The sequence below is a fragment of the Gavia stellata genome, chromosome 2 (genome assembly GCF_030936135.1).
Source record: "Gavia stellata isolate bGavSte3 chromosome 2, bGavSte3.hap2, whole genome shotgun sequence".
Lineage (NCBI taxonomy): Eukaryota > Metazoa > Chordata > Aves > Gaviiformes > Gaviidae > Gavia > Gavia stellata.
In genome coordinates this window covers 19,904,687-19,925,919 of record NC_082595.1, presented here as the reverse complement: position 1 = coordinate 19,925,919, position 21,233 = coordinate 19,904,687, and the positions used below count along the sequence as shown (strand labels likewise).

Genomic DNA, 21,233 nt, shown 5'->3' with positions numbered 1-21,233 from the left:
CTCCCTGGTGGGAAGTCCTTCAGGTACAGCGCAGGAATCCCACATGGCCCTGGTGAATTTGCCACCCAGCCGGGTGGCTTTACCTGCCAGGGGCAAGGGGCCCTGGGGAGCCTCTCGGGGCTCCTTGAACTCTCCAGATAAGGGACTTTGCAGCTGGCTGGTGTGCGCAGTTCAAAACACATTGCGGGGCTGACTGCTCCCCCCGCGGCTCCCCATGCCACCCGGCAGCCGAGATAACAGCCGGTGGCAGGTGCTGGGAGGGGGGACGGCCTCCATAGCTTCTGCTCTGCGAGGAGTTTGCATGGTGGCTGCGAGTGCTGCAAGCCTGAAGGCAGAGAGGGTCTACAGCTGCCTCTCCTTTTGCCAACGAAGGACTGGAGGGAGCAAGGTGAAGCAGGCTCAGGGTCAGAAACAGTGCCCAGGGCTGGGACGCTTCCTAGGGAGGTGCTGAGGAGGCACAGCTGCTGCTCACGGTGTGGAAACCTCTGTGGGGTAAGGATGCTGCACAGGCTGCCTTGCAGGAGGTTCTTTCTGCCTGCCAAGCCCTCACAATGCAGAGGGATTTGTCTGCATGCAGTGAGGCAAGAGGGGAGGCAGAAATGCCCCCCTCCCGCTGCCTCGCCAAGCTCCCTCCTCGGGACGCAGGCGCAAGCAGCGCCGGGGGGGAGCGGATGGTGCAGCAAGCCTGTTTGCAGAGAGGCAGGGCTCGGAAAGGAGAACAAGAATAATAGGAAGTGCTATCAGCGCTCTGATGGAAACTTCTCGCAAAGCACATCAGGATTAGGAAGCCTGCCAGTCTCTTGGAGGGACAGGGGATCGGAGGAAAAGAGGCCATAACAGAAAAGCCAGATGAAGCTTTTGCCTCTCTGTCCGCTCCAGAAGAGCCTGAGCAGTTTCTTCCACCTTCTTTTGGGGGGCTCCTCAGAGCATCTGCAGAGGAAAGGTTAGAAAGCAAAGCTAAACAGCAACAAGTCACTAGGGCCAGGCGATGTCCACCAAAAGGAAAGGGAGGGTGAACTGGCTGGCTGTCACGTATGGCCTCTAGTCATTCATTCACAACTGCCCTGGCCCCAGGGACTGGGAGGGGGGAAAGATGTGACGTTCATTTCTAAGAAGGGCTGAAGGGAACTTCAGGGAAAAGCTGACCAGTAAATCTGTGTGTCCCAGGCATCTGTGCAGGGAGGGGGTCCATGTGCAGGTGGGAAGGCTCCTGCCAAGGGGCGCACAAGCTGGGGCAGTGCTTCATAGGGACTCTGGGCTCGTGGCACCCACGCTGTTTCCCAAAAAACATTCAACCAGGGCTTTCAGCCCAGTTTTTAAGGGAGCTGGCTGGTCAAAAGGGAAGGTCCTCACATGGCTCCGTAATTGGTATGAAAACAGGAAGGAGGGTGTAGGACTCAGCGGTCAGTTTGTGCGGTGGAAAGAGATCACTGCGTTGGGTCCCGTGTTTTTTCAATGCGTTCGTGAGTGACCTGGAAAAGGGAATGAGCAATGAGATGACAGGGCTTGCTGAGGCGATTGGATTACTTGGGTTCGTAGGGACAAGTGCCAACTAGAAAGAGTACAGACAACCATTACAACACTGGGCGGTAGGGAGATGAAATTCAGTTTAGATAAATATCAAATGATAGATGAGGGGGGAGGAAGCCCCAAATCTGCAAACAAGATTACACACTGAGCTGGCCACTCGCAGCAAGGCCTGGGGCTGTTTCGGATAGCTCGGTGTGCATAAAAACACATCAAATCATCTTTCTGAGTGACAAAGCAGAAACAGAGCAGGAAAGCCTTGTGCTGCTCTTCAAATTCACTGCTCGCCCCCTTGCAGTCACTGTGTGTCCCCAGCCCCAGCATCTCTGGAAGGGTTGAGGGGAGATGGGTAAGTTTGGGAGGAAAGCAACAAGGAAGACCAAAGGCGTGGAGCCGTGCCTGGATGACTAAGTGAGCTAGAATTTCTCTGTTTGGAAAACGTACTGTAGGGTGGATACAATCCAGGCCTGTAAAGCCGTGGCTGGCATGAAGAAGCCACTCCGGTGTTCATCCACCCTTTGACAGCGAGGGAGCCCCAGCTGAGGCCCTGTGCACGGGGAGAGATGCTGCCCTCGCTCAGAGGCTCCTGACTTAGAGGTGGAAGCAGGGATTTCACAGAAGCAAAAGCTGCTGTGGGCACAAAACACTTGAACAGCATATCCCTCTCAGCTCGGAGGCTGGGGGAGCAGTTGGGGAGTTAGTCTAAGCCTGTGTCACTCTTACCCTTTCTTGGCATCTGCTTTTGCCCTCTGAGGGAGACAAGCTTTTGAGCCAGACTGGCCTCTGGTTTGACCCAGGGTACCTGCCCTTATTTTGGGAGGGCTTGCACTTGTCCCAGTGCCGTGGTGATGGTGCACAATCGCGCACACTCATACGTCTTGTGAAATACAAACACGTGTCCTTGCGGCTGGTGGCTGAAGGTGGAGGCAGGCAGGACGCTGCCCAGGAGCCTGGTTCCCTGGACCCTAGCACAAGGTAGGAGGAACTGTGAGCGGTGTGGTTAGAGGTCAGGCACACACATGAAATCTCATGAAGCAGGCGGTCTCAGAGCATTTCCCATGCTCCAGCTGAGTCACGGCCACCAGGGCTTCATGCGACTCGCACACCCGTGCGGGGCTTGTTTCCTGCCCACCGGTAAACCTCAGTGGGGCCCCAGATCAGCCTTCCTGCCGGGAGGGCTCTGGTGTCGCCCAGAGGGGCGAGCAGATGTAGGGGATGGGGTGAAGCCTGGTGAGGCACCTGGCCCTGCCCTGACTTGGCCTGCTTGGAGGAAGTGCTGACCTTATCCCTGCAAAGTGATCCCCTACAAGTGGCAGCACGAGTACACGGCGTGCTCACCATTGGGTCTGCTGGCAGCCCCTTGTCTAGGGACCACAAGGATGGTGCTACGGCTTGGTGTGGCATAAAGGGCTTTTCTTCAAAGAGCTGGTGGTTCTGGGTATAAACCCGTAGCATGGCTACCCGACACCATGATATTGCTCTTGAATGTAAAGCCAAGTGTGCACTGGGCTCACCTTCGGTGAAGGCAGCAGAAGCAGAAGAAAAGTCAATGCTTCGGAAGGGAGAGGTAGGGAAATCTCTGAAGCCCGGTGACAAACGGCTGCCTGCAGGGGTGGCTGTCCTGCAGTGCAAGTTTTTTTGGGGAGGTTAGGTGGTTTTGGCAACGGCTGGCCCTGCCGTGAGCTCCCAGGGCTTGGCTGGCAATGGGACTGTGCGTGGCCCAATACTGCAGGTATCACTTGGCGTCTGTCAAGGCCTTTGTGCGGTGCAAATGGGCAATTAAAATTGTGCCATCTCTTGTTTGTACCTGCTCAGAGGCGCTAGCCTGGGGTCTGTTAAGCCCACTCCTTGTTATCGTGCTCCTTCCACCTACACATCACTTCCGAGGGGATGAGACGGACCGCTCTGCACCCAGGAACAAAATGGATGTCCTTACACCAAAGCCCTACATCGCTCCGCCTTTCCCCTGTCCCCCAGACTGCGCAGCCACTGAGCTGGTGGCCGGACTAAACATCAGGAGACTCCTCCGGGAAGTAGTTAGAGCTGTGCTGCGTCAGCCAGGTGGCTGGCCGGTGGCCTCCGTCTGTAAGGCTGATCTCGACGGGTGGGAGCAGGGTTGCCACCTGTTGCTGGTGTTGGTTTGTGTGACCTTTTCTGTTTGTTGTAGGGTTGTTTGTAAGAGCCGGCGGCTGGACGCGTTTCCTGCCGTAATGAGCGCTGACCCGTGCGCCCCTTGGCAGGCAGCGGCTCTTTGTGGAAAAAATTAGGAGGCACTTAGCAAAGTGAGACAGAAAACAAACAGAGTAGGCAGGAGGCTGTGGCTGGGCAGCTGGGCAGCGCCTGCTGAGGAGGTCGGGCTCCTGACGCAGGGATGTGGGCGCTCTCTGGACGGAAGCAGGAGGCGGCCAGGAAAGCAGTGTGGCAGAGCAGAACGCAGCGTCTTGCCCCGGAACGCCCAGAGCCTCACTCCAGACCCCCACCACCTCCTCCCTGCCACCTCCTCTGCAACACCCTTCCCTTCCTCCCTTCCCTGGGTGCCTCGGACAGGCGCCTGGGCAGTGGGATGCGGGCCATGTGCCAGCTGTGGTACCTGACACCTCTTCTCCTCCTCCTCTGCGGATGCCGCTAGACCCACATGGCCCCAGCCCCCGTGACTTGAGCCGGGGCCTGACGCTCACCCCCAAGAGCAGGGGGGTGCGGAAGGGGGGGGGGACTGCGCCGCCTTCAAATACGCTGAACACGGGGCTTTCCCTGGCTCCGTCCTCCCCAGGTATGTCTGTGGGGTTGGTCTGTGCCCTGGTTTCTTGGGACACTGATGTGACCTGGTGGGGGGCTGGGGGCTTTGCTGGGCAAGGGGCAGCTTGTTGAGGGCTTGCTGGGGACCTGCTGGGGGAGCTGGTCTTCTCCTGCCTGTTTGGGGGAGAGATCTGTTTGCTCGGGGACAAGCAGCGGCCCTGGCGGGGTTTCTGTGTGCGAGGGGGTGGCAGTCGTGCTTGCAGATCCCGCTGCTAATCCCGGGTCAGGGCTTGGGGCGTCCCCTGCCCACAGAGGCACTGGCAGGCTGCCAGGGGGGGAATTTAGGATGTTTTCTGGAAGGCCGGGTGGCTCACAAGGGCAAGGCAGGAGCTGTCATGCCCTGAGCTGTCTGCGTGGGAAGGCAGGGAAGCAGCTCTGCAGACGGCTCCGGCGTCATGGGGTGGCACCTGCCGGGTTGGTGGGGCTCTCGGTCCCATGCAGACGTACCTGTCAGCCTGCTCTGGCTTTTCCAAGCAGCCAAAGGGTTTCCCAAATCCCTCTCCACATCCTGCCGGCTACGTTTCAGCTCCATCATGGCTGTAGGCTCCCCCACCCGCAGGACCACACCGGGGGAGGAGGCGAGCTGTGCCCAGAACCACACGGGCACCTGCGACAAGGGACGGGCTCCGCTGCCTTTAATGCATGCCGGGGCTGGCAGGGACTACAGATCCCAGCATGCTGCTTCCTGCCTGCTTCCTCCCACGCCCTACCTGGCAGGGTGCAGGCAGGGATGCTGCAGCCAGCAGCGGTGCAGGCGGCTGAGGGGCATGCCCTGGGGGGGCCGGGGGCTCAGCGCCGGGAGCCCCACTGCAGATGAAGCCCTGGAAGAGGTGCCGGAGCACCCCATGCTGCGCTGCCGGGACTGGAAAAGGACAAGGCAGGCCTGCTGCTTCTCTGGGGCGGCTAATCCCGCTCTGCTCCAGGAAGAGGAGGGGGACTGGGGAGGGAAGGTCCCTTCTCAGGGGTCCTGGGGCTGCGTCTCTGGGGCTGTCTGCGGGGAAAGCAACAGAAGCGCAGTGGCAGGGGCCGGGCAGGTGGTGATGGGGGAAAAGGAGCAGTGGGCACCGGGGAGGGGACAGCAATACCAGGGACGCCCTTGTCTTTTCCAAGGTGACCCAGGAAAGGGCTGCGAGAGCCCCAGGGAAGCAGGAATTGAAAATGGGTGGTTTGCGTGGTTCTGGACGCTGCTGAATTAAATATGTCTTTTGTGCCGCCATGCCCCAGACATTGGAGGGACGTGGGGAGGGCGGGCGGGGACACACAGCCCACTGCGCATATGCTTTGCTCACAGCCTGAGGATTGGGGGCACAGAGAGCTGCAGGCTCACAAATCCCTTAAGAGCTTGCTGCGGAGCAGCCAGGCAGCCGGTGCTGAGCAGCCTGGGCATCTCAGGAAAGCGGTTTCCCTTTCGGAGGGAAGGCTTCGTGTCCCATGGCCAGCGGCATAAGGCTGTGTGTCACGGCCACTCAGCTGAAGGGCTCTGAGCAGCAGGTTTCCAAAGCTGCTGCACTGTGCTCTTGTCATTTGCTGGCTCTGTTTGGTCCCCATACTGTGGAGCATTTACATGGTGGCACGGCTGGGGCGTTAAAACCAGCACTGCCCCTGCCTGGCCTGCGTCCCTCACTCCACCATAAAATCCTCTGTTTGCTTTCCAGACGGAGAGCAGCCACGAGACCTGCTGTGACCTGTGCTGACCCTTGCCGCACAAGATGACAGCAAGAGACGGGCCCCAAGATAGGTAAACCCTGGCTCCGGGGTGGGTGTGGGGTCCCATCCAGGACACCAGAAGGTCAGGGAGAACAGGGGGACCCAGCATCTGGGGGACCCCCTTTCCTGCATGCTCACTGGTCTACCAAGCTGTCTCCTCCCCGAGATACTCTCTCCGTCATCTTTTCCATAGCAAGCGGGCTGTAAAGAGTCCCCGGCACTGGGACACACCTGGGGAGCATGACTCCCTCCCAGCTCTGGCGACGGCAGCTGTGTGTCTGGGTGCCACATGCTGAGGAGCAGACAGTCTCCCCCTGCCTTTGTACCCTCCCAGGGAGGGCCTCCCATGGTCCCTCTGGGGCACCACGTCTCCTCCGGCAGCCCAGGCTAGCAGGGGCTGTGGGGCATGGACAAGGCAATAAATTTCGTCCTCCCTCCTCCTCCTGGTGCCTCTGGCCATGGTGTCAGGGACACTTGGAAGTGATGCCCGTCCTCTGCGCTGCCCAGAGTCCTGCTCCAAACCACTCTGTCCCTTCCGCAGGTACAAGGGTGTCTGGCTGATCTTCTTCGTCCTCGGCCTGGGAACGCTGCTGCCATGGAACTTCTTCATGACTGCCAGGGAGGTGAGGGCTTCCCTCCTGCTGCTGCTCATGACACTAATTGTCCCCTGTCACCTCTAGGGACTATGCTGTAGGTGTCGTGGCACGGCATGGCGTAAAGCCCCACGTTGGCATGCAGGAGACAGAAGTGTGGGTGACCTGGGTGGGACAAGTGGCACTGAGGCAGCAGGAGGAGCCCTGGGCTGGGCATGGGGCTGGAGGGGGCACAAGGGTGGCCTAAGTGTGCTGGGGGGAGGCCTCGCAGCACCTCAGCCCCATCAGGCTCCTTCCCTTGCAGTATTTCATCAGCCGCCTTGCGGACCTGGAGGAGATAGGCCGCTTCTTGAACGAGACCGGTGGGACTGCCTTTCCCCTGTCCTACCTGCAGTCCATGTTTGACAACTTCATGACTCTCTGCGCCATGGTGCCCCTCCTCATCTTCACCTGCCTCAACTCCTTCATCCACCAGCGGTGAGCCTTGCCCTGTCCTTGCCCCTGCCAGCCCCCATAGGGCTGCCCAGCCCTGCCCCATCCTCCTGCCCCAGCACTGAACCAAGACGCAGCCTGTTCAATCAAGTCAAAGGCAAAACACAGGTCTCCTGTGCTGGGGCTTGGCTGGGATTCCCATGGGAGAGCTTGCCCCCAGCCTCAGAGGCTTTTGGGGGGTGAGTTTTCCTCACTGAGACGCTCTCTTGCAGGATTCCCCAGCAGATCCGCATCTCAGGCAGCCTGGTGGCCATCGGGCTGGTGTTTTTAGTCACCGCGATCATGGTGAAGGTTGCCATGGAGCCTCTTCCCTTCTTCATCTTTACCATGATCAGCATCGTCTTCATCAACTGTGCGTGAGGCAGCGGGGGGAATGAAAGGGGCACAGCCCCATGGATAGGACTTCTCTGAGAGAAGAGCATGAACCTCACTGCGGCAGAGCCAAGGAGGAGGGGGACCTGCCTTGCCTCGCCTCGCAGGGCGGGGGCCTTGGCTCCCTGCAGTCCATCCTTGCCTTTCGTTTCTCATTTCTGCTCATCTTTCCCCTTCGCAGCCTTCGGCGCCATCCTCCAGAGCAGCCTTTTTGGGCTGGCAGGGCTCCTGCCTGCCAGCTACACAGCTCCCATCATGAGTGGGCAGGGCTTGGCGGGCACCTTTGCTGCTTTGGCGATGATCATCAGTATTGCCAGTGAGTAATCCCTGCTCTGCAGGTGACAGGGTCTTCCCAGAGCACTGCTATCACCAGGATCTGCTGGGGTCATACTGCAGGGTTGGGTGGGAGATGACAGCAGGGCCTCGCTCCTCTCAGCCCTTGTCATCTTTTTCCTTTTCCCCCCGTCTCTTCCCTTCCTGTGCTCCCAGTTGGCACCGAGCAACCTGAGAGCTTCATTGGTTACTTCACCACAGCTTGTGTGGCGATCATGCTGGCAATCTTCTCCTACATCCTTCTGCCTCACATGGTGAGACTTTTGTCGTCCTGTTGGGGAAGGGTGTGGGGACATTGGGACCTTTGCACATCACAGCACAAAGACCGTGGCCCGCTAGCACCCCAGCCTTGGCTCCTACCAGCCTTGGCTCCTACCAGCCTCCACCTCCTGGATCAGGGCAAGCCCTCCCCTGTCCCAAGGGAGCTCTCTGGGATAATTCCCACCTCAGATACCCCAGTATCCTTGGGGTGCTGTGGAAATGAGCCCCTGGGTGAGCAAGAAAGCATAAGTATCGGACATAAGTGGAAGGAATATTTTGCCCATATTGCATTTGTCCATATTGCCCATATCTGCTATTACCACACAGCCCCTGGCAGCCTTCTTTCCTCATGCATGAATGAGTTCTCTGTGGCTGTCTCTGTGCAGGATTTCTTCCGATACTACTCCATGAAGGACAAGACAGAGTACCACGTGTACAATGCAGAGCTGGAGACCAAGAGAGACCTGATTAAGAAAGGTGAGGGGCTGAGAGGAGGAAGAGGAAGGAAAAAAAGGAAGAGCTGAGAGGAAGAACGACACAGAAGGACTAAATTAGATCCCAGCTTTCTGGGGCCTGCTGTGCTCTACTTGTGTTTCTCCCTGCAGATGAGCCCAATGGGATGGAGCAGAATAACTCAAAGATCATCCCTATCCACAACCCTGACGAGAAGCCCTCAGTCATCACTATTTTTAAGAAGGTCTGTGAGTTGCCAGCAACTCCTGCCCTGCCCCTCGTATCAGGGGATGGGTGCAGGTGTAGGAGAGCATGGGAAGAGGAGACCAGCCCTGTACTGGTCTCTTGCCTTGTGTTTGGTACCAGCCTCTTTCTTTCATCTGCCTAGCTCTGGGTCATGGCTGTGTCTGTCTGCCTTGTCTTCACTGTCACCATCGGCGTCTTTCCTTCCATCACAGCTAAGGTGTCCACTGTCCTCGGAGAGGGAAACAGATGGGGTAAGTGTGGCCAGGGATGGGGTGGGGTAGGAGGGAACTGGAAACAAGGTAAATGCGAGAAAAGAAAGTGGGGCTTGAAGTAGTAGGTATGCCTGAGGGAAAGAGGAAACCACTGTGTATGATGGTTTGGATGCTGACACTGGCCTGGCTGGGAGAGCATTCCAGCCCTTAGTGGGAAACCAGGAGGGCCTAGACCTGAAAGACAGTCTCCGTGCAATTGGCAGGAGGGCCTGGGGCACCCTGGGCTCATCAGTGACCTTCTCCCCCTTCTGCAGGTCTCTACTTTATCCCTGTCTCCTGCTTCCTGCTCTTTAATGTCTTTGACTGGACGGGACGGAGTCTCACTGCCCTCTTCACATGGGTAAGCACAGGCAGGGAGCAAATGCCCAGGCAGTCTCCATCCCCAGGCCCCTCAGCCACGGCTCTCACTGGGGCTGCCATCCATGGCTTGGAGCAGGAAGGAAGTGCAGAGCTGACTCCTGCCTTGACTTTAAGTCCTAAGCAGAGATTTATGGGTCAGAGCCGAGAACCACAGTGTTGTCCTGTCCTCCTCCCACCCCTCTTCCAGCATGGCTTGGATGAAGCTGCCTCCTCCCTTTCAGCCTCTTTGTAAACAAACCTTCACTCCAGCTATGCAAACAGCCAGGCAAGACGGCGACAGGGAAAGAGGGTGAAAGACAGGGCAGCCCAAAATAAAACCTCTGGCCTCCACACAGGACACAGCTGCTTTAAAGAGCCTTGTCCTGGGAGGAAGGCAGAGCCATGCCACGTGGGTCACAGAGCTGTCCCCTGCCACGTCCCTTTGCTCTCATCTCACCCGCCTGGCTTAGAGCTGCTGGGACTGAAGGATGGGAGCTGTGATGGGGGTGGGCAAGGAAGGGGGCTGTCCTGTCTGTCTCTCTTCCTGCCCCTTCACCCACCCCCAAGTGCTGTTTCCCCCTGTATTGTTCAGGCTGTTTGTTTAGAGAAGCTCCTCAGCACCATGCGCCATGGGGTCTGTCTGGGCCTGGCTCCTCCACAGCCTGGAGCTGCTTCTCCCCTGGCCATCAACTGCTGGCTGCCCTCAGCTTTGGCCACGAGCCGCGTTGCCTGGTGTCCAGGCCACAGCCTCCATGGTGGGATGACCCAGCAGGAGACATTTCCAAAACAAGGCTGTGTGGAAAGTCTGACTGCGTGTGGTTTGGGCCTCATTTCCCTGGTTGGGGCCCCACTTGCTCCTTTTCTCCTCCTCAGGCAGGAGAGGCTGCTGCGCTTGCCAGTTTGCCCACAGACACAGCAGCTGGCCTAACCTCAGCTTCCCCCCATGCTCATGAAGTGTCCCATGGCTATGCCAGCCCAGGCAGCTCCCAGGACAGCTGTGGGTCTCTCCTGACCCCAGACCAGTGCGCCCTGTCATCTGCGACCCTGGCACCCCACTGAGGGGACCCCAGATGGAGCCAGGCACATCTTGTACCAGGGGCTGCCTCGGTCCCAGCTGCAGGGACAACACAGGGGGATGGTGCCTCCTTCTTTGTCCCAGCCTCATGTGTCCAGGAACTCTGTTAGGATCGGAGGAGACCATAACTTGGTACGTGCCTTTCCCAGCACTGTCTGAAACAGCCCCAGCATAATCCCTTTCCCAGATTGCTGGATCTCACCCCGCTTGGCTGGGGGATGGCGTAGGAGGCTGAAGAGCTGGTTAAATCCCAGTTTGCAGGCCCTGAGGTGCCAGAGGGGATTTACCTCAGCCAGCCTTGTCCTGCGTAGTGGTTCGCTGCAGGAGGAGGTTGCGTGAGCGTGCACGAGGCTCGCCTGCCTGCCTGCCTGTTGTTTCCAGCAAGGGCTTAGCAGTCGCTCACAAGCCCAGCTCAGTATTTTGGCTCTAGTGCTGCTCTCCAAGTCAGCTGGGATAGGACTTTCAGACATAGTAGGACCTCCTTACCACAGCAGGTGGTGATGCTGAGATTTGTTGCGGCGGAGAAAGTCTCTCAGCAACTTTGCCCTCTCTGTGGCTCCTCCGCAGCTCTGGTGCAGTAGGGACAGCCTCTGTATAGCCCCTGCTGGCATGCCATAGGGTGGGGAATGTCCACTTTGCAGCTGCTCAGTGACCTGTGTTTTTCTCCCAGCCCGGGAAGGACAGCTGCCTCCTGCCAGTGATGGTGGCCCTCCGTGTCATCTTCATCCCTCTTTTCATGCTGTGCAATGTGCAGCCCCGTGACTACCTGCCTGTTGTATTCTCTCATGACGCCTGGTACATCATCTTCATGATCTTCTTCTCCATCTCCAATGGCTACCTGGCCAGCCTTTGCATGTGCTTCGGGCCCAAGTGAGTAAGAGCTGGGGACAGGGGAGGGGTTGGTTACACCCCCAGATGCCAGTCCCAGCATGACTCCTGGAGTCTGGCTCTGCCCAGCTCTGGTGTTTGGAGAAGGGGATGCGGGCGCAGAGGCGAATCGCCACACCACCTTGGGGAAGACAACCCCAGTGTCCCATCTCCTAGCCATGTGCCTCCATATCCAAGATATGAGGAAGCTATTGTTTGGGCTCTCCATTTCCCCCACCTGCCATGCTGGGGAAGGGGCCAGGATTTGGGCCGGGAAGGGGCTGGGACACAGCAGGGATTTGGAGGAAAGCCAAGTGTGGCACAGCACCCACAGCACGGTGAGCAGCCTTGCCCAGCTGAGGAGCACAGGCAGCACGAGGAGCTCAGCTGGGGCTCAGCCAGGCAGGCTGCAGTGCATGGGGGCAGGAGTCAGGGAGGGGTGTCCTGGCGCTGGGAGCTTCAGGGCAGCCTGCCTGATGCACTTTTTCTTTACGAGCCCATAATGTGGAGGCAGGCTCTTGGAGCCAAGGTGGATTTGCTCTTGCTGTTCCTCTGCTGCAGAGGAGCATAGCTTCTGGCTCTTCTGTGGCTTCCTCCCATCCCTCCATTGAACTCATGGCAGGGCACGGGGCATGCATCCCTGAGGATGGGAACAGTCTGACAATTGTTTCTCCCCTAGGAAAGTGCTTGCTCACGAAGCAGAGACAGCTGGAGCCGTCATGGCCTTTTTCCTGTCACTGGGCTTGGCCCTAGGAGCTGCTGTCTCCTTTCTGTTCCGAATTCTCATCTAGCAGAGGCACCTGGAGGGTGCAGGGACACCGAGAAACAGCTCCGCATCCTCCTCCAAGGCCCTGGACACCTCGGCGCCGTGGGGAGATAACACCTCACGCCTGCCCCTGCCAAATCGCACTGCCAAGGCAGACGTTACAACCAGGGACGGTTCCACTCCTGCAGGGTTGGCCTGGCTCCTGCCACACTCGGCTGTGTGATGCCTTCAGGCCTACGTGCCTTCTCCTTCCCCATGCTGTGTGTGTGCAAGACCCCCAGGATCTCACAGAGGTCCATCTGCCTCCCACGCTGCATAATTTCCCTAGCTCAAGGCTAAAAGCCATTCTCAGCCTCCTCTCTGACGAAGTTGAAGGCAGGTATCCAGTGTTATTCCCTCTCTTGCCCTTGCCCCCAAGGCACCTAGGGACTTGCTCCTCTCTCCTTCCAGGGGGCCTGGAAACATCCCACACCACTTCTCCTGCTGGTGAGAATTGCAAACGGGGAGGAAAGCCCCAGCAGCCTTGACATCCCCACTCTCTGCTAGGCACACATCCCCCTGCCCAGCAGTATCCCAGGGACATAGACATCTGTGTCCCACCCACATAAAGAGCCAACACCGTGGCCAGGCTGAGGGAGGAGGAGGTCTCCACACCGCACTTTCTCCCCCTCTCCTTGCCTTTGTTCCCTTTTTTTTTTTTTTGGTGATTCTGCCGTTTTCTTTCTGCCTCCTGGTTGTGTGACAGGAGGTCACACTATGGGCTGCAGGAGAAGAAGCAACTCCCTTCTGACCCAGGCTGCTTCCCCTGCCTGCCTGTGCTGCAAGGGGAGGCCTGACCTTTCCCTTGGCTTTCCCATCCCTCGTCTGTGTAAATGTGTCTGTACAGTTGCCTTTTTCTATAAAAAGACTGAAACGCCCCTTTGAGTAGGTGTGTGTGTCTCCATCAGCAGAGGAGAGAGGGCTGCGGAGGGGCAAGGGCTGAAGGGAGCGGGGCACCGGCATTTCCTGGGCATCCCTGTGGTCCCCTGTAGTCATCAGGTGGTGAGGCGGTGTGGGCAGCCCCTGCACGGACAGGCCCAGTGGCTCTCTGCTACGGGGACACGGCCAGCATGGGAAGGGGGTGCTGCCCTCGGGGTACGCCAAGGGACTACCAACACCTCTGATAAGCAGGGGATGCACCTGCACGTTTTGGGGTGCAGTGACCCGCAGCACGTGCACCTGGGAGCATTCCTTGTGCCTGTGAACAGCTTGAGTGCCACCTCCTGCTCCTGGGGGGGAACTACACCACCCTGCCAGCGGGACTCCACCCCGCACACCACCCCCCTGCCCCACATCGTTCACAGCCATCCCCTCCTCGGCACCCCCAGACAAAAGTTGTGGGGCCCGGGCCCCCTCATCCTACCCCCGGCTTCCTTTGCCGGTCGGGCCTGCGTGCCCACAGCCCCAACACGGAGGGTAAGGGATGAGGTTTATCTTACTGCTCTCAGACACCAAAAACACAGGATATCCAAACACTGGTTTCCAGTGAGGAAAACGGGCCTGCTTTGCTCTCGGCCCCTCACACGATCCCTACAGCCTGTCCCCTCCGCCTTGTCCTCTCCTCACCCGCAGGCACCCGGTTACACCCAGCCTCAGGACGGCAGAGCTACACGGCTCCCGGCCTCGGGGAAGCCGCAGCATGGAGCTGGGACAGCGGGCACCCCCGGGGGCTGTGCGGCTCCCATCCCCGGGGTCCTGCCCAGGCCCGGAGCCTGCGGCCGAAGGGAACCGATGCAGCACCACCACAGGCGCCGCCCGTGACCCCTGTGGAAACCGCTGGAAGCGGCCACAGCGCCACCGGCCGCCTCGCGACGGTGCTCCTCCGCCGTCGCCCGCAGGAAATAGTCCCCCGCCGGGGCTCCTTGCCGCCCCTCGCCGCGGAGCTCGGGGGCCCACAGGGACCTGCAGCCCTCCGAACGCCGCGGCGAAGGGCGGCGGGGAACCCCGGCCGGGAGCGGGCCCGGGAGCGGCATGGAGCTGAGCGCCCGCCTCCACCATGGCCGCCGCCCTTAAACGGCAACGCTGATGGGCCCTACACGGCCTTCTGCCGTGACGCCCGGAGCGGGGAGTGGCAGCGGGACCGGCCTGTATGGTGTCCAATGGAGTAGACAGAAGCCGGTGGGGTAGGCAGGGCTGATGGGGAGGTGTGTTCATGAGGGCGGTGGTGCCCGAGAGGCTGCAGCAGGCGCCAGGGCCGTTTTAAGGCGGAAGGAGACGGTGGGCGGTGCGCTCCGTGCCTATAAAAGGGGACCGGTGGGCGCTGTCTGCCTTTCGCCGGTCCCTCGCGCCTGGCACGGTAGGGACCCCGGGCCGGGCCGGGCTTGGTGCCCCCGCTGCGCGCCGCCCGCCCCCCCCGGTGCTAGCGGGCTGTGCTTGCCTTGTAGATGCCTGAGGAAGTGCAGCGTGGGGAGGAGGATGCAGAGACCTTCGCCTTCCAGGCGGAGATCGCCCAGCTCATGTCGCTCATCATCAACACCTTCTATTCCAACAAGGAGATCTTCCTGCGGGAGCTCATCTCCAACGCCTCCGACGTGAGCCCGGGCCCCTCTCGCCCCTGTGGGGCGGCCTCCTTATTCTGCTGGGGGACTCGGGGGGAGGCTGATGTCCCTCCGGGGGTGCCCTGGGCAAGGCCAGTGCCTGGGCAGCCCGTGAGGCTTTTGCTGGGGGAGGGAGGTGGCTGTTGAGTAGGGAGGCCGTGGTGAACATCATCCTCTTCTCTAGGCACTGGATAAGATCCGCTACGAGAGCCTGACTGATCCCTCAAAGCTAGACAGCGGTAAGGACCTCAAGATCGACATAGTCCCCAACCCCCGGGACCGCACGCTCACCCTGGTGGACACTGGCATTGGGATGACAAAAGCGGACCTCGTCAACAACCTGGGCACTATTGCTAAATCTGGTACCAAAGCCTTCATGGAAGCCCTGCAGGTGGGTTACCTTTGGCTGTATGGGTTCCCTAGGATCTGGGCCACAGGCTTTCACTGGTGTATAACCCCAGTCCTACCATCTTTTTTGCTGGTGGCAGCTGTTGTCCTACCAGAGTGTGCTTCTCCACTTCTCTAGCAGCAGGGAGGAGCTGAGGGTAGGGCTGGCTGCCTGTTGGCACTTGCCTGTTTTTCTTTGCATGCTGACCCAGTTCTTCGTTACTGCAGATCAGTTGTATGTCCTGTCTCTTTACTGGTCCATTAGTCTTTCTCTATTTTCATAGGCTGGCGCAGACATCTCCATGATCGGACAGTTTGGCGTGGGTTTCTATTCTGCCTATCTAGTGGCCGAGAAGGTGGTCGTCATTACCAAGCACAATGACGATGAGCAGTACGCTTGGGAGTCGTCAGCTGGGGGCTCCTTCACTGTCCGGACTGACCATGGTATGTATTGTACAAAACCAAGGGTATTTCTGTGCTAGAAGCCCCCCTTTTTCTGGTGCTCCTTAGACCTGGGCTGTGTTGTCAGTCATGCTTGTTAATGTGAGGTATCAAGTAACAGTTAGGCTCGAGGAGCTGGTCCCACTTGCTCTTTGCCCTTTAACACTATGCCCTGAAACAATAATGTTTCTCTCACTGAACTGTAGGTGAGCCCATTGGACGGGGCACCAAAGTGATCCTGTATTTGAAGGAGGACCAAACAGAGTACTTAGAGGAGCGGCGTGTCAAAGAGGTGGTGAAGAAGCACTCCCAGTTTATTGGCTACCCCATCACGCTCTATGTATGTAAGGGCAGGACTGTGGGGACCTACTGGAAGGCTGGAGGCAGGGGTGGGTGGTGTTGGGAGCAGAAGCCCAGAAAAGGGCAGAGTATGGTCTCTTCTGTTCCCTTTCATAGCTCGTGGCTGCTGGGTGCTGACTGGGCAGTGGTGCTCCCAGCTTGTGTGGCCAGAGGTGATTTGAGGCTGGGGCCTTATTGGAGGTGAAGGGGGTGGGTATCCAGCCATGCTTTTGGCCTTTAATCAGTGCATCTGGAGGTCAACTAAACTAGCCATGGAGGGAGGGGTGTTTCCTGCCCCTTGTCTCATCTTCTCAGACACAGCTTTTGGTGGCATGGGCTGTGGAGGGACTCTGAGGGCTGGTTTCAGGAGAAGCCTTAGTTCTGGGTATTGCATTTGCTGAGCCTTGTGTTACCTCAGGAGGACACCCATTTCTCTCATCTGGAGCAAAAGGATTTCTGGTAACGGTTGCTTGGGGCTAAACCTGAGCTCATGGCCCTGACTCTTTCTTGTCCCTTTCTCCACAGCTGGAGAAGGAGCGTGAGAAAGAGATCAGTGATGATGAGGCAGAGGAGGAGAAAGATGAGAAGGAAGAGGAAGAGTCAGTGTCCAAAGATGAGGAGAAACCCAAGATCGAGGACGTGGGCTCTGAAGAGGAGGAGGAAGAGGGAGACAAAGGCAAGAAGAAAAAGACCAAGAAAATAAAGGAGAAATACATTGACCAGGAAGAGCTGAACAAGACCAAACCTATTTGGACCCGCAACCCTGATGACATCACCCAGGAGGAGTATGGTGAATTCTACAAAAGCCTCACCAATGACTGGGAGGACCACCTGGCTGTCAAGGTGGGTGCTGGGCCACGCTGGGAGAGACAGAGGGCCCCTTTCCAGCCCGTACCCAGAGCCACCACATAGTTGTGCCTCAGTACAGGACTGAGGGCTCCTAAGCCACTCAGTGGTGCCTCAGCCTGCACTGTGACTCCTGTGCAGGTGGTAGGGTTGGCAGTGCCAGCCTAGAAGCAGGACAGGAAGGTGTTGGGCCTCAGAGAAGCATGACTCCTCTGCCCAGGCCTGGTGGATGCCAGAGAGTCCTGGCACACAGGGGGCAGTGGGGCTGAGGAGGGGGAAATGCAGGCTGCTTGCATGCTAGAGACCCTGCTGTGCCCTGCTGCCAGCCCCAGTGCTGAGGAACGGCAGTTCAGCCTGCCTGCGGCAGGTCCTGGGGGAAGGGGTAGCACCATGGTAGCTGTTTTTCCTTCCTGGCTCTGCAGCACTTTTCTGTGGAAGGGCAGCTGGAATTCAGGGCCCTGCTCTTCATCCCACGTCGTGCCCCTTTTGACCTCTTTGAGAACAAGAAGAAGAAGAATAATATTAAGCTGTATGTGAGACGTGTCTTCATCATGGACAGCTGTGACGAGCTCATCCCTGAGTACCTAAGTAAGAGCCCCTTGCCTCGGCCTCCCGGTGTGAAGCTAGGATCCCCACAGCCTGTGGTACCCCTCCCAGTGCAAAGCAGCTGGCTGAGGCACTAGCTGGTGTGGGCACACAGGAGTCAGTGTCTTAGCGCTTCTCCTCCTGTGATGAAGCTTAGAGCTCCTAATCTGACTCCTGTTTTCATTTCCCCTACTCAGACTTCATCCGGGGCGTTGTGGACTCAGAGGACCTGCCTCTGAACATATCTCGTGAGATGCTCCAGCAGAGCAAGATCCTCAAGGTGATCCGCAAAAACATTGTGAAGAAATGCTTGGAGCTCTTCTCTGAGCTGGCAGAGGACAAAGAGAACTACAAGAAATTTTACGAGGCCTTTTCCAAGAATCTGAAGGTGAGCTGGGCACCCTGCACCTGGAGGAGGGAGGGACCCCTGACCTGTCTGCTTGAGGAGCAGGCTTGTCCCTGTGTCGCATCTTCTCTGTGTAGGTGTTAGGGTAGAGGGGGTCTCACAAGTGCCCCAGAGAGCCTTTGTGCACAGCTGGCCCTTCTGGCTGCCCTAGGCCCAGAGCGGAAATGATTAGGGGGTGGGCAGAGATGGCTGTGCCTTGGGGGTGGCAAGTGCATGCAAGTCCCATCCTGGTGACTTCATGCATCTCTTCTGCCCCCAGCTGGGCATCCATGAGGACTCTACCAACCGAAAGCGCCTTTCGGAGCTGCTGCGTTACCACACGTCCCAGTCAGGCGATGAGGTGACTTCACTTTCGGAGTACGTGTCCCGCATGAAGGAAACCCAGAAGAGTATCTACTACATCACAGGTGAGCCAGAGCTCCTCTGTGCCCTAGTGAAGTGGAGGCAGGCTACCTGCCTACTAGCCCTAACTTAAAGGAGATTTTTACAGGTAGGTCCTGCTGCCTTCAGCAGGCCCTCCCTGCTGAATCACAGCCCATCCCTGGCAGCTGGGGAAAGATCACCAGGCCTGCAGCCAGTTTTATGCTAGTGGCTCTGAGCAACTTGTGCTGTTTGTCCTGTTGTAACCAGCTCTTACATCTTGGTGACATCTCAATTCTACACCCAGGGGAGAGTAAGGAGCAGGTTGCCAACTCTGCCTTTGTGGAGCGTGTGCGGAAGCGTGGCTTTGAGGTGGTGTACATGACGGAGCCCATTGATGAGTACTGCGTGCAGCAGCTCAAGGAGTTTGATGGCAAGACCCTGGTATCAGTCACCAAGGAGGGGCTGGAGCTGCCTGAGGATGAGGAGGAGAAAAAGAAGATGGAGGAGAGCAAGGCCAAGTTTGAGACTCTCTGCAAACTCATGAAGGAGATCCTGGACAAGAAGGTGGAGAAGGTGAGATGGGTAGGGAGCTCAGCCCAGGGCTGTGTCCTGGGCTGGAGGGAGGAGGGCTGGGCCCTCGGTGATGCAGGCAGGGGCCCCAGCTCAATGCATGCCTCTCATCTCCTGCAGAGGAGCTGCTAAAGGAGACTGGAGGTCCCAGCATGCACTGCACCATCTTGCTCTAAGCAGCCAGGCTGCAGGTGAGGGGCACTGACCCAAATACGTGCATTGATGGCAGAGGGTAAGTGTGGGAAACATGCAGTGGGAGCTGAAGGTGCTGGCTGAGCTGTCCAAACTGGTCTATGCAGCAGTCCTGGAGCTGCTTGGAGGATCTCTGATTGCTTTGGGTTGTCCCCAGGTGAACCTGGGGCAAAGACCTGGGGTCTCATGTGTGCTGTGGCTGGGCCCAGGCCGGGGCATACGGGAACCTTGCTCAGCTAACCCTTGGCTACATTGGCAGGTAACTATCTCAAACCGGTTGGTCTCATCTCCCTGCTGCATCGTCACCAGCACCTATGGTTGGACAGCCAACATGGAGCGCATCATGAAAGCTCAGGCACTGCGGGACAACTCTACCATGGGCTATATGATGGCCAAGAAGCACCTGGAGATCAACCCTGACCACCCAATTGTGGAAACCCTCCGCCAGAAGGCTGATGCTGACAAGAATGACAAAGCTGTCAAAGATCTGGTGGTGTTACTCTTTGAGACTGCTCTGCTGTCCTCTGGTTTCTCCTTGGAAGATCCCCAGACCCATTCCAACCGCATCTACAGGATGATCAAACTAGGACTTGGTAGGTGTCCATGCAGGTTCTCAGGCCTGGAGCAGGTCCTGAAAGCAGGTTAGCTGGGCAGACTAGCATGTAACTGTCTTGGGGCAGGGGGAGGCCGGTACGAGAGCCATGCTGGTGTAATGTGCAGAACCGGCTGCGTACATAAGGTGGCTAGGGGCAAGTGGAAAATTGGAACAAGGTACTTCAGGGCTCTGAGTGGACTGTCCTGTCCTCTACAAGGCCCCAAGCCACCACCAGGCTGCTCAGATGACAAGCTGAGGCTTTTCATTTCTTCAGAGTGAATGTCAAAAGCCTATCATGGGACCTGTGGCCCAGCTGGTGAAACAGCTTGTGCTTGCACCCAACTTTTTTCTCTAAATTGGCTATTTAGCTAAAAATGTAAATTGGGAGGTGCTGTGTCTTGGCATAATAGCCCTGTCCCTCAGTCTGTGGGCCGGAGCCAGCCTTTGCTCTGGGAGAGGCTGTACCTCTGGGATCATTTGGTGTCACTTGGAGTCCTCATCTCTTCCTTTCTTCCCCTTTCCCAGGCATTGATGAAGATGAGGTGACTGCAGAGGAGCCTGGTGCATCTGTCCCTGATGAAATCCCGCCTCTGGAGGGAGATGAAGATGCATCCCGCATGGAAGAGGTAGACTAAAGTAGGAGGAAGCCTCTTCCCTCACCTGCCAGGCCTTTGCCCCATATCACATCTGCTTAGGACAGGGTCTGCGCCCACCAGCTGCTACTGACTCCTTGGTGGTGTCTCTTTTTTTGGATTTGTTTGGTTGGGGTTGTTTTTGGCAGGGGGCAGGAGGGCATGATTCCCTGTTTGTCAGTAGTGAGTGATTCAGGCAGTCTGCGGCCTGTCTGTTCTGTGTCTGCTTGTGTAGGAACAGCTGATGGGGAGTGGAGGTGAGGAGGCAGGAGGCTTCCCCTCTCTTCCCTCCCTGGGGTCTCCCACATTCCCAGTAGGCATCAAACACTGCCCTTGTTCCATCGGGGTGGGAGAGCCCTTCCTCTGAGCTGCTGCCTCCCAGAACCCCCAGGGTAGGATATTGTATTTCGGTTGGCTTGGTTATTTTTGTTTATTTTTTTCTGTTGTTTTGTTCTACTGGAATTAAAGTATCAAAGAATGTGGTTTACATGGAGGGGTTCCTTGTGTTTCATGCCTACCATATGGAGGAAGGGGCCTCAGCCTGTGCTTGAAGGTATTGGGCTGCTGGTCTCTCCCTTGCCCTGACTGGTTTTCAGAGCTCTGCTTTAGCTGATCTCTACCCCTTCCTTGCGCAGCCACCACAAAGTGGGTCAGACAACCACATGACCTGCTGTGCAGGTGGGTTCATCTCAGGCAGTAGTTACCCACCCAGAGCACTGCATGCCCTGCAGCCTGGGAACAAACCTTTCCAATCTGCATGTGTTGCTGGGCAAGCTGTGCCAGGACCTGAGCCTGCACTGCTGCTGGCTGGTCTGATCTGAGTGGCCCTGGGGCTGGGACCTGTGGCAGGAGCCATCTGCCCATTCTCTTGGGCAGAGCAGGGGTGGAGTGACAGCTCAGGACTGTGCTTGAGCTGCCTCTCTTCTGCTCCTAGGTCAAACTGCTCTTGCTCTGTGCTCTAGACTCAATACCTTTCCGCCCACCTCCAGCCTGTCCTTTCTGGGCTTCTGCAGCCCTGGGGGGTTTGGGAGTATCTGGCCACTCCCTGGCTTCTGCCTGTGACAGAAAAGCCTTGATTTATCTGCCCCTTGCACTGAGCTCACACCCCATGAGTGGGGTTTGTCACCCTCAGCCACAATGGCCCCTGGGGTTTGGCAGGGGAAAGTGACACCAACATCAGGTTCTCTTGCTGGCTGCTTGCC

The 21,233-nt window shown here is 57.9% G+C and overlaps 2 protein-coding genes across 7 annotated transcripts in view; both read left to right on the top strand.

Annotated features, from left to right (window-relative positions):
* SLC29A1 (solute carrier family 29 member 1 (Augustine blood group)) overlaps positions 1 to 12,738 on the top strand; it is a 34,145-nt gene extending 21,407 nt beyond the window's left edge. For all 5 annotated transcript variants that reach the window (XM_059833189.1, XM_059833205.1, XM_059833197.1 and 2 more), the window contains 12 exons: positions 5,979 to 6,061; positions 6,572 to 6,653; positions 6,928 to 7,100; positions 7,328 to 7,467; positions 7,669 to 7,803; positions 7,977 to 8,074; positions 8,468 to 8,558; positions 8,687 to 8,778; positions 8,923 to 9,031; positions 9,307 to 9,392; positions 11,137 to 11,336; positions 12,013 to 12,738. In XM_059833189.1, coding sequence (XP_059689172.1) covers positions 6,033 to 6,061; positions 6,572 to 6,653; positions 6,928 to 7,100; positions 7,328 to 7,467; positions 7,669 to 7,803; positions 7,977 to 8,074; positions 8,468 to 8,558; positions 8,687 to 8,778; positions 8,923 to 9,031; positions 9,307 to 9,392; positions 11,137 to 11,336; positions 12,013 to 12,124 — 1,347 coding nt within the window. In that variant the 5' untranslated portion in view covers positions 5,979 to 6,032 and the 3' untranslated portion in view covers positions 12,125 to 12,738. The remainder of the gene's footprint in view (positions 1 to 5,978; positions 6,062 to 6,571; positions 6,654 to 6,927; positions 7,101 to 7,327; positions 7,468 to 7,668; positions 7,804 to 7,976; positions 8,075 to 8,467; positions 8,559 to 8,686; positions 8,779 to 8,922; positions 9,032 to 9,306; positions 9,393 to 11,136; positions 11,337 to 12,012) is intronic.
* Positions 12,739 to 14,425: 1,687 nt separating this feature from the next.
* On the top strand, positions 14,426 to 20,518 carry HSP90AB1 (heat shock protein 90 alpha family class B member 1). 2 transcript variants are annotated; one of them, XM_059835937.1, is made up of 12 exons: positions 14,426 to 14,434; positions 14,523 to 14,669; positions 14,860 to 15,066; positions 15,347 to 15,506; positions 15,710 to 15,843; positions 16,368 to 16,685; positions 17,111 to 17,276; positions 17,471 to 17,661; positions 17,939 to 18,086; positions 18,347 to 18,615; positions 19,064 to 19,397; positions 19,925 to 20,518. In XM_059835937.1, the coding sequence occupies exons 2-12, from the start codon at positions 14,523 to 14,525 to the stop codon at positions 20,032 to 20,034; spliced, it is 2,184 nt and encodes a 727-aa protein (XP_059691920.1). In that variant the 5' UTR covers positions 14,426 to 14,434; the 3' UTR covers positions 20,035 to 20,518. The 2 variants fall into 2 exon arrangements, with proteins under 2 accessions (XP_059691920.1, XP_059691921.1); XM_059835938.1 differs by lacking the exons at positions 19,064 to 19,397; positions 19,925 to 20,518 and adding an exon at positions 18,733 to 18,835.
* The last annotated feature ends 715 nt before the right edge of the window (positions 20,519 to 21,233 follow it).

What these genes read in the sequence shown, in the direction of transcription:
- HSP90AB1 (XM_059835937.1), top strand. Translation starts at nt 14,523, where the DNA reads ATGCCTGAGGAAGTGCAGCGTGGGGAGGAGGATGCAGAGACCTTCGCC. An exon ending in TGGACAAGAAGGTGGAGAAG is followed by an intron (nt 18,616 to 19,063) that starts GTGAGATGGGTA and finishes CTACATTGGCAG; the next exon opens with GTAACTATCTCAAACCGGTT. An exon ending in GATGATCAAACTAGGACTTG is followed by an intron (nt 19,398 to 19,924) that starts GTAGGTGTCCAT and finishes CCCCTTTCCCAG; the next exon opens with GCATTGATGAAGATGAGGTG.